The sequence below is a fragment of the Ursus maritimus genome, unplaced genomic scaffold (assembly GCF_017311325.1).
Source record: "Ursus maritimus isolate PB19 unplaced genomic scaffold, ASM1731132v1 scaffold_15, whole genome shotgun sequence".
In the NCBI taxonomy this organism is placed as follows: domain Eukaryota; kingdom Metazoa; phylum Chordata; class Mammalia; order Carnivora; family Ursidae; genus Ursus; species Ursus maritimus.
In genome coordinates, this window is record NW_024423897.1 from 17,592,077 (window position 1) to 17,602,873 (window position 10,797).

Genomic DNA, 10,797 nt, shown 5'->3' on the forward strand with positions numbered 1-10,797 from the left:
CAAGCATCGCATGCTCCAATGAGTAAGCTGGCCAACAACCCCTCTCTCCAATGCTAAGACTTTTTGTGCTGCCCCACAATATGTCACAATGGCAAACAGACTGGGTTCCAGAGCTAGACTGCTTGGATTCAAATCTTTACTCTGTCTCATTAGAGCTACGTGATCACAAATCAAGTTATTGAGCCTCTCCCTTCCCTTGTCAAGTTGGTACCATAATAGTACCTACTTGCATAAGAATTAAGTTAGATAGTACTTATAAATCGCAGCAGCATAGTGCCTGGCACAAAACAAGCCTTCAAAAGTTACAATGGCGATGATGATAGCCAACACTAACATAACTTACTATGTGCCGACCACCATTCTAGATAGTTCATACTCATGACCTCATGGACTCTTCACGACAATCCTATAAATAGGCAGGTATTGCTGTTACTCCCAGGAAACCAGAGCACAGAAGGGCTGAGGACCTTTACAAAGTAAGCAGCAAAGCCAGATCTGTATGTACAACACCCATCTGCAGAGTCCGAGCCCTTACCGGCGACACTACAGTGTAGGGTCTCTCGTGACTTTGTTGCCAATATCATGTCTTCTGCGGGTCAGAGGCTGCCATAAATGCTCAACACAAATGAACGCACGCACTGAGTCTCCATGTCACCCCATGACAGAGAACTTATTCCTAAGTTTATATTAAATGTGTACATGAACACCACAAGGGGATAAAATAGAAGGCTGAGACCGTGGAGGGAGAGGGTCAACAGATAGAATGCAAAGAGAAATGACGCGAGGACTGAACATTCATAACTACCAGGGAACTACTCTACACAGAAAATGTCCATGGCTATTTCAGATGGAAGAAGTGACATTTGTGATCAGATGAGAGACGGTGGGCCTCAAAGACAGTGACCCTTGTGGCGGCTGTACGGTTTTGCTCAACAGCCGGATCATTATAGCAATTAGGGGGAGGAGTACAGTGTAGTGGAAAGGGTTGGGCTTTGAAGTCAAACACTAGCTCTTCTATTTATTAGCTGTGTGTCCTTCAGCAAGTCACTGAACTTCTCTGAGCATTTGTTTTTATTAAAATGGAGATAATACCTAATTTATAAAGTTGTCGTGAAAATTAAATGAGAGATATTTTGAGGGTCAAGCACAGTGACTAACAGAATAAACTAAGAGAAAAAACACTTAGCAAATAGTAGCCCCCATATTCAGCACAGTGTGTGCTGACCAGGATAGTTTGAATTACAGTGTGCACAGTATAGGGAAACCACACACTCCTCCACGGAGGGGAAAACTGAGAACCAAAGTGTCATCTTGCTCTCCTGCCTTATAAGGAACACCAGAATATCCTATGAAGAGCACAGGAGAGCAAAATCATTTGTCTTCTGATTTGCCTCTGGGACCAAGAAAACTTGGTTGGATGTTTGTCCAGATTGCTCTAATGGAAGGGCTCTTCCAGCATATATCCTTGGGGATGGCAGAGAATACAAGTCTGACCACAAAGTAAAATTCTGGATATCCGATCTTGGATAAGTTGCCAAGTCCTCCCAAATACTTTCATATGACATCATTCTCTTGGTTCATTATTACTCAGAGGGCTTGATTATACTGTGAATTTTCCCAAACTGCAAATTATTGAATACTCCAGATGTAAAAAAAAAAAAAAAATCACTCTTTTCTGTTGACAATATTTTAAAATCCCTGCATAAAATGCTTAACTGTTATCCCATTGATTTCCTTGCTCTTTCACCCGACATACTCCAATATAAAATTGGTTAATACCTTATTCTTTCTCAAGATCTTCACTGTCAGTAAATTACTATTTGTGGAATAGAATTATAATTCTAAAAGAATATGTTTTATACTGTGATTGATGGAAAAATATGCTTTTAACTTGCAGGGAAAGATCAATTTTCTGACACTTCAGCTCTATTTGCTCAAATGCATTATGATTATAAAGCACCAATTATGGCTAATAATGGCATTATTCTCACCTCAGTAAGTACTTGGTTTGGTAAAGCTTTAAGAACTCTCAACTTTGGCAATCAATTTAGTTAACTACAGGAAATAGCCTATTTCAAATAGATTATTACCTTACTGTCATATTGCTCCCCAAGCTCACATACAATCAAAGTGAATTGTCACTCAATATACATTTACATATACCTCTCACGATTAAGCTTGCCAGATAAAACACACTCAAGAAGCCATATCTGTAGGATATCACAGTTTTCAAGATGTGAGTTCATATTCTCTACCACGCTCACCCCCAAATATTTCAGATTCTATAAATTAACCTCACACCAGATTAGGTAAAAATCACAGAAATAGGTTCCGATGGGAAAGTAATGAATTCTATCTTGCTTTTTGGACCCCACCATTCAACTATCTCACCAGCCAGAACCTGGAAATGTTCCAGAATCTCTTCTAATCCTTCATCTCCTACATCCCAGTTGAGGTACGCCAACACCATCTTTTAAATGTCTTTTACATCTTTATTCTCCATTCTACTGCCCTAGCTTCAGTCTTCTCTTAATACTACAAAACAAAAGCTTTTCCACTTTATAAGTTCATGAAACAGAAAGTAAAAACATCACGGGGGGCGCCTGGGGGGCTCAACCGGTTAGGTGGCCAGCTCTTGATTTCGGTGCAGGTCATGATCTCGGGGTCCTGGGATCAAGCCCTGTGTAGGGCTCTACGCTCAGCGGGGAGTCTGCCTGAGGACTCTTTCTCCCTCTGCCCTCCCCCCACTCATGTGCGCACACATCGCTCTGTCTCTTACTCTCTCAAATACATAAATCTTTAAAAAACAATAAATAAAAAATAAAGACATCCCAGGACATGCACATCAACAGATGGCAACTGTGGTCTTGGATTTACCACCAGATGGACTTTGGACACCTCTTAGAGCCCTAAGCTCTAAAAAGATGCAGGTCTTACTCCTCTCGAAGTTAGTCTGTCTGTGAAACACAGGTAAAAATTATTATCCAAGGTGATGAGTATAATAAGAAATGGGTAAACGGGGCTATAGGAGGATCAAAGGTTTCACCAGGCAGCGACAGGGACATCAGGAAGACGGAGAAAAGCAGCCTAAGCAGAAGATACTGCCCCCGCAAAGGCAGGGAAGTGCAACCACGCAGACTGTGTTAAGGATAAAAATGAACTTTACAATCCAGAAAAGGCAAAAATCCACTATCCTATTGGGGATTTTCATATGAAAAACCTTCCTGTTAATTGTATCATGGTCACATTTCTTTATCAGACAGGATTTATTTGTATTGGCAATCTAATTATTTACTTTTGATGTCACAAGAAATGAGAGTAATCTCAGGGCAGCAGATTTCTACCCACTATGCGTTCACTAAAAGTGAAAGTACTTATACTGCCAGAATCTCTAGGAAAACGAGGGGTGGGGGAAACCTCAGGCTAACTCCAGAAATCATTATTTCCAGAATTTTCTTCTCATTTGAACTTTAACAAGTAAATGTTCAACGTACATAGTGCCCCTAACTACCAATTGCAAGAATTTCTTCAAAGAAGCATGAACACAAATTCTTAAAGAAAGTGAAGCATAGCTGCCCCCCCCTCATTTCCCTCCTGCTCAGGCAGGGGCAAAGAAAACTGGCCTCCTACAAATCCAGGAGGGTCTCAATTAACCACAGCAATGGGGTACCAGGTATACACAGACAGTTAAAACTCTTAGATAATCGACAAAGCCTTATTCTACTCAGCTATTGCTACCCTCTACCTCACAAACCCTTTCACAATCACTCCCAAAACTTGGGAAAACTTGGTACTTTGAATTTGGCCCATATTTCTCCCTGCATTATTTACTCAAAGGGCTTGGAAACTACAGGATACCGAAACACAGTTATCAAAATGGAGGGACAGCACACTAGTGACTGTAAAGGAGGGAAACGCCTCTAACCTGGATTCCCAGCTGCTGAGGCATAATCCCCACAGGTAATGTGAACAGAAATATTTTATAACCAAATGCCAGGCTGCAAGGTATTTTGAATCCTACTACCACCACTTCTCCACATTCCTTCTTTTTGCTCCATGCTTTCCCTTCCCCCAAGAAGGGCTAAAGAAACGTGTGTTTTTACTTACAATTGTGAAGTTCATGACTTTGAGAATCCAGATGGTCATGGCCAAGTTCACGAGTATTAAAATCATCAGGAGTAGGACAAAGAAATACAGGCATCTTTTCCGCCAGCCATAAATGCCCACCTTGTATACCTGTGGCCCCTCGGAGCTGGGCATGGTGGTCCGGTGGTGCGTGTACTGTTCCTGAGGCATCTGAAATAAACAAGGCGAGAGAGAAGCACTCACATTAAACTGCTGAGAGGGGGGAAAAAAAGAAAAGAAAAGGAAAAAAAATCAACTGATGAAGAGATATGGCTGGCTGCTGCCTGTACGTTTCCACCCTCCTGACAACTCCAAAAATCTGTTGCCTCTGGACAAAAGTGGCTCCTGTGGACGCTGTGTGAGTCCTCTCATTTTATGCAGCCATCTCTCGTGATGTATACTGAGACATTCACGGGCACACATAACCATGGGACGAACAGGACCCCTAGGAAGCCATTTTCCAAATGACTCTTAGAATTCCAACATCTTTGTGAGGGAGACACTCAACCACCTCCCCAAGTCCGGAGGGTAAAACTGAGAATTTGTCTGAGACAATAAATGAACCCCAGCAGTTCATCGTAGTGGTATGATAAATACTATTCAGGCAATTTATTGGGGGGCGGGTAAAATGATCTCAAATGCAATCACTCTGTACTGCCAGAAAGTCAGGGGGAAAAGTAACAATTTTCATCTTCCCCCTATTTTACAATTCAAAGGGATGTTGATGGGAACAGATTAAGCCTTACTGGACGCAGGGGTCTTCAAGTGATAGTCTATGCTTAAATGTCTCCCTCGACAGAAACCTCACTATGTGCTGACTTAGTCCTTAGGAGTTACACAATTCCAATTGTCGTCAATCAACTTATTTACTTATTTATTATTTTTAATCAACTCATTTATTTAATAAACATAAAAGAGGCTTGAAGTCAAGGAAGATGTGGATATGCCTTCCAGGAGCTTGCAGGCTAATGGGAGGAATGAACTCGTTAAACAGTGATTATAGTACAGTGAGATAACTTAGAAAAATATTTGTCAATATTGAGTAATAGACTAATCCCCCTTAAAGGAAGGAAGATTTCCCTAATCCCTGCTGTTGACAAAATGATCTTTATACTAGCACTACTAATTAGGTGTCAACACAAATCTAAGTAAACTTATCACTTCTATAAAATTCTAAATCCAAAACAAATTTTAAAATTAAATACAAACAAAGCTACTAATGTGTATCATTGAAAATGGACAGTAACAGACTACTACAAAGGATGATGATTTCCTAAGACTAAGTGGCATAATGTGGTACCCAGGGCTTTACAGCAAAGCATCTTCGGAGATCATCCCTACTCTGCCATGAGCCACACGACAACACAGCCCCTACTGCTCTTCTCCATGCAAATACCTGCAAACCTTTATTTTGAGATCTTTACTTCATCTGCCCCTCTTGTAAGCATACTACATTCCCTCAAAATAAAGCTTACCTCTCTTTATTTTCATCTTAGTCAACAGCAATTAATTTGTGGGGTGCCTGGGTGGCTCAGTCAGTTAAATATCTGGCTCTCGGTTTTGGCTCAAGGCCTGATCTCGCTGTCCTGAGATCGAGCCCTGCATGGCGCTCTGTGCTTAGCACAGAGTCTGCCTGAGATTCTCTCTCCCTCTTCCTCCTTCCCACTTTCTCTCTTTCTCTCAAATAAGTAAAATCTTTAAAAGAAAGCAATCAAATATGTTCTATGTGGTACTAAAGTGACCACGATGACAAACATAATGTGGGTTCCTAAAAATCACATCCTTGGTTATTAGGCCATCTTCAAGATGGGTTAGAATATGATTACAGTTTTTAGATAATCATTAAAATGTACACATAAAATCTAAAAATCCCCTTGAGAACTCAAGGCCTTTGGACATCAGTGGAATTCCACTGAAAAACCCAGTGCATTTTTATTTATGGTCAACGGAAATGCTCAATGAAGTCCTACATGACATCTGTCTTATTCTGGACACTACCCTATTGCCAAAATCAGGTCTTCACATGAGTATTTATTTAAATATATGTGTATGGCATGAACGAGTGAAAAAAACAGATGCATAAATGATGAATGAATGAATGAATGAATGAATTTCCTGTCTACTGTAAAAGCTTCTGCTGTCTGGGGGTATAGAAGTTTAAGCCAAACACTGTGGGGGAATTCATTTTAAGTACCCCTGTACATTTTCACTTTAGGCTCCCAAAGCACTGGGTTCCCAACCAAGCAGGGAACTTCGTGTTACAAGAGGATCTCCATTTCGCAAGTCAGCTTCTTACAATTCTGTACAACAGGGCTGTGTTGTAACAACATGGAAACACAACAAAGTCATTGGTTTTTTTGTTGTTGTTGTTGTTGCTTTTAACACATCAAGGTCAGTTAGAAGCGGTAAGAATGTCTTCTAAGTTTGAAGGAAATTAGGCCTTTCTTTTGCATTAAAACATATTCTGTAAATTAAGGAAATGAGCAAAGAATCTTAAAATCTTATCTGCAAGGTCCTTTATTTCCACTCAACTAATTTTATGAATGAGCTGATTTAAGACTAGAGCTGACCCACTTGTGCATGGATATAGGGTTTGTGGTAGGGCAAGGACAAGACCAACAGTATTGGACTCTTGTAGGAATGATGAACAAATTCTTCACAAACCAGGGTACAGAAGCTAAAGGTATTGGGACCACACCAGTTGCTTTTTCTTTGACATTTGCCCCAACCGATGTGGGAGTTACATAATTTAGCTATAAAGTGGAAGTGAAATGTTCAGTAAATACTTCTAAGAGACTAGGGATATGAATATCACATTTGTGATTTTGTTTTTCTTACAAAGGTCGTTAGACATTGACAGAATGCAGCGATGGTCTCTATTAGGGTTTCTCAATCCTAGATGTGCATTAGAGATAGCCATGGAGATTTTAAAAGCCTACATGCTCAGGCCATTTCAATAATGATCACATAGGTAGGACACAGGAACCAGCATTTTTAAAGGGTCCCATGTAATCTTAAAGTACAGACAGGGTTGCATACCACTGGTCTAGAATAATGTCTCTCAACCCTGACTGCATCAGGCTCCAAAATAAACTTCCAACAAACACAAATTCAAATTCTGAGCTCTATGATGGAATTAGAATGGTCAAAAAAAATTTTTTTTCCCTAGTTTATTCCAAGCACTTGGGACTACTTCTAAAAAAAAAAAATGGCCTTGAAAAATATATATATATTTTAGATGTTTGCTGTTTTTTATTGTTTTTAATTCTAGTACAGTTAACAGAGTGCTATATTAGTTTCATGTGTACAATATAGTGATTCAACAATTCCATATATCACCTGGTGCTCATCATGACAAGTGTACTCCTTAAACCCCATATCTGAATTCTAATGTGAAACTTTGCAGATGGAGCTTATAGTACATCTGAATCCAAAGATGGATTAAAGACCTAATTGAATATATTTTTTAATAGTACGACCATTTCAAGACAAAAAGCTTGAAACAAATTCTAGAATATAAAACAGGAAAAAGAGCTTTCTGAGGACTTGGAAGAAAACTTGGACTCCTAGGAACCACAGATTTTGCCCACCATGTTTACTGACTAGCTGAGGTGCTCGAGCCAGGAAGGGGAAGTAGTTCTCTTTCAAGTCACCCAACAAATTAAAAGCTGAGAGGGGATTAGAACTCAGATCCCTCGTGCATGTGTAGTAGCCTGTTCAGTCTGTCACAAGGGCTCTTGAGTCTCCACCACACCCCCTGCCTACTTTAATGAGCCACATGAAACAAAACTCAGTGTGCATTTCGGAAGGGAAGGGGAAAAAAGAGAGAATGGGGAAGGAAGAGAGCAATTTTGGACAAATGGTGCCAACAAGAAGCTATGACAATCAAACATAAGGGAATGGATACATCTGCTAATAATGCTGTATAGAAAAGGAAAATTTAGGTATGCCGAGTACATTAATTTTTCTAGGCAATACTGAAACACGTTGAGATGATAAAAACATAAGAAAGATAAGCTCCAATCTGTGTTTCCTTTTGATCCTCCCCAGTAGAAGACCCTCCAGGGAATGAAGCTGAAGTTTAAGGTCCTCTCTTGGCCAGGCCCGTTTCGTGATTCTGGGAGGTGCCCTAGTAATGCATTAACGGTATCATCCAGTTTGATCAAATTGGCTAAAGTAACATGTTTTAATTACAACTAGTTAAGACCTTGTATTTTTCAAACTCCCTTTTTTTTGGGTGGCACTGGATGATTTCCATTAACTTTGGAGCTCCAACTAACAGGAAGGTAAACTGGGGGTTCCTCTGGTTTGGGCGCAGTAGGAAACATTCATATCATTTGCAGACACTTCCCTGCAGAGGTACATTATTTCTAGTCCTCCTAGTGTAGGAATGGCTTCCAGAAATTCCTCTTCCCTCCTTGGTGTCAACTCACCAAGCAGACTGCCGTGAAGGTACGGGACCAAAGTACGCGGTGTGACGTAAATGTGTCCTATCGTGGCCAGCACCAGAAATATATGGGTAGTGCAAAAGCCAGAAGCGAGGTGGCCTTTTTTGTTTTTCAATCATCAGATATGTAAAATTTCAAGTAGGATTCAATTCTGACACCTAGTCAAAACAGAAATTCTCTCCTGATGAGAACTGATTCAATTCAGCATATAAAATGAAAAATGCTCCACCATTTTTTAAACGGGAATCGTGGAAAACAGAATTGGAATTTTTATGTTTGCGGGTTATGTGCACTGTGTGTTTCTATTCTGTATGTAAAGTTGCACGCTTTGCACATCACAACTAGCAATAATAAAAAAACTCAGTTCTGTTGAAATTGCCATAAGAGACAATGAGTTTTTCTATTGTCTGTACAAGAAAGTGATAGTGCCAAACAGCTGTCATACGAAGAGGCAATCAAAGGCTATGCAACCAGAAAGTGTAGAAAAAGCATGTCAGTTAATTATTCACAATATTATTTTTCTACATTTTATGATAGGCCTTTTAAAAATTAATAATTTAATTTCCCTTCTCATTCTAAGTATATTCATGTTAATTAGTTTGCATTGTTAATTTTTTAATTTTTTTCCCCTTAAAACAACCCAACAAACTGTTTAGGCTTTGGGCCTCACAAAACCTGGATCCTCCTCTAGTCCCTCCCATAAAGGACCACTGGCATACAGCAAAACCTCAGTGTAACACCAGCATGAGACATCGCCACTTAGCTGAGCACGGCGGATGGTACTGTTATCTGTCCTCCACTGGGAGTGATTTTGGACTTCTGAGTAGATAAGAACACTCTGCAGAAGTTGATTAAATGCACATTCCAATGAAGACATACAAATGGCTAACAAACACATGGAAAAATGTTGAAAATCATTAGCCATCAGGGAAATTCAAATCAAAACCACATTGAGATACCACCTTACACCAGTTAGAATGGCAAAAATCAACAAGGCAGGAAACAACAAATGTTGGAGAAGATGTGGAGAAAGGGGATCCCTCTTACCTTGTTGGTGGGAATGCAAGTTGGTACAACCACTCTGGAAAACAGTGTGGAGGTCCCTCAAAAGTTAAAAATAGAGCTACCCTATGATCCAGCAATTGCACTACTGGGTATTTTTTTTTTAAAGATTTTATTTATTTATTTGACATGGAGACAGCCAGTGAGAGAGAGACAAGCAGGGGAGTGGGAGAGGAAGAAGCAGGCCCCCAGCAGAGGAGCCTGATGTGGGGCTCGATCCCAGAACACTGGGATCACACCCTGAGGCGAAGGCAGATGCCCAATGACTGAGCCACCCAGGTGCCCCGCACTACTGGGTATTTACCCCAAAGATACAGACGTAGTGAAGAGAAGGGCCATATGCACCCCAATGTTCATAGCAGCATTGTCCACAATAGCTAAATCGTGGAAGGAGCCGAGATGCCCTTCAACAGATGACTGGATTAAGAAGATGTGGTCCATATATATGATGGAATATTACTCAGCCATCAAAAAGAGCAATTTCATAACATTTGCAGCAACATGGACGGGACTGGAGGAGATAATGCTAAGCGAAATAAGTCAAGCAGAGAAAGACAATCATCATATGGTTTCACTCATTTATGGAACATAAGAAATAGGAAGATCGGTAGGAGAAGGAAGGGAAGAATGAAGGGGGGATAAGCAGAAGGGGGAATGAAACATGAGAGACTATGGACTCTGGGAAACAAACTGAGGGCTTCAGAGGCGTGGGGGGTGGGGGAATGGGATAGGCTGGTGATGGGTATTAAGGAGGGCACATATTACACGGTGCACTGGGTGTTATATGCAAGTAATGAATCATGGAACTTTACATCAAAAACTAGGGATGTACTGTATGGTGACTAACATAACATAATAAAAAATTATTATAAAAAAATCAAAAATAAATAAATGCACATTCCTAGGCCCCACACCAAGAAATTCTACTAATTCAGTAAATCTGCCATGCATCCCAGGAATCTGTGTTTTTAACAAGCACCAAAATCGATTCTGATACTTGGGGCCCAGAGACTATGCGTTGAGAACATGAATTTAGATCCAACATAGAGATAACTTCCCTGGCCCAGTTTTTGCATCTACTTGCATTGTTTCTCATGAGATCACCCATTTTCCTCCCATGCACGTCTGTCTGTATGTGGGTACACACACACACACACACACA

General features: G+C 40.4%; 1 protein-coding gene across 3 annotated transcripts in view; it reads right to left on the minus strand.

The window, feature by feature from the left end:
• SGCD (sarcoglycan delta) overlaps positions 1 to 10,797 on the minus strand; it is a 547,542-nt gene that overhangs the window by 353,419 nt on the left and 183,326 nt on the right. For all 3 annotated transcript variants that reach the window (XM_008692457.2, XM_008692456.2, XM_008692458.2), the window contains exon 2: positions 4,108 to 4,296. In XM_008692457.2, the coding sequence (XP_008690679.1) occupies positions 4,108 to 4,296 (189 nt within the window). The remainder of the gene's footprint in view (positions 1 to 4,107; positions 4,297 to 10,797) is intronic.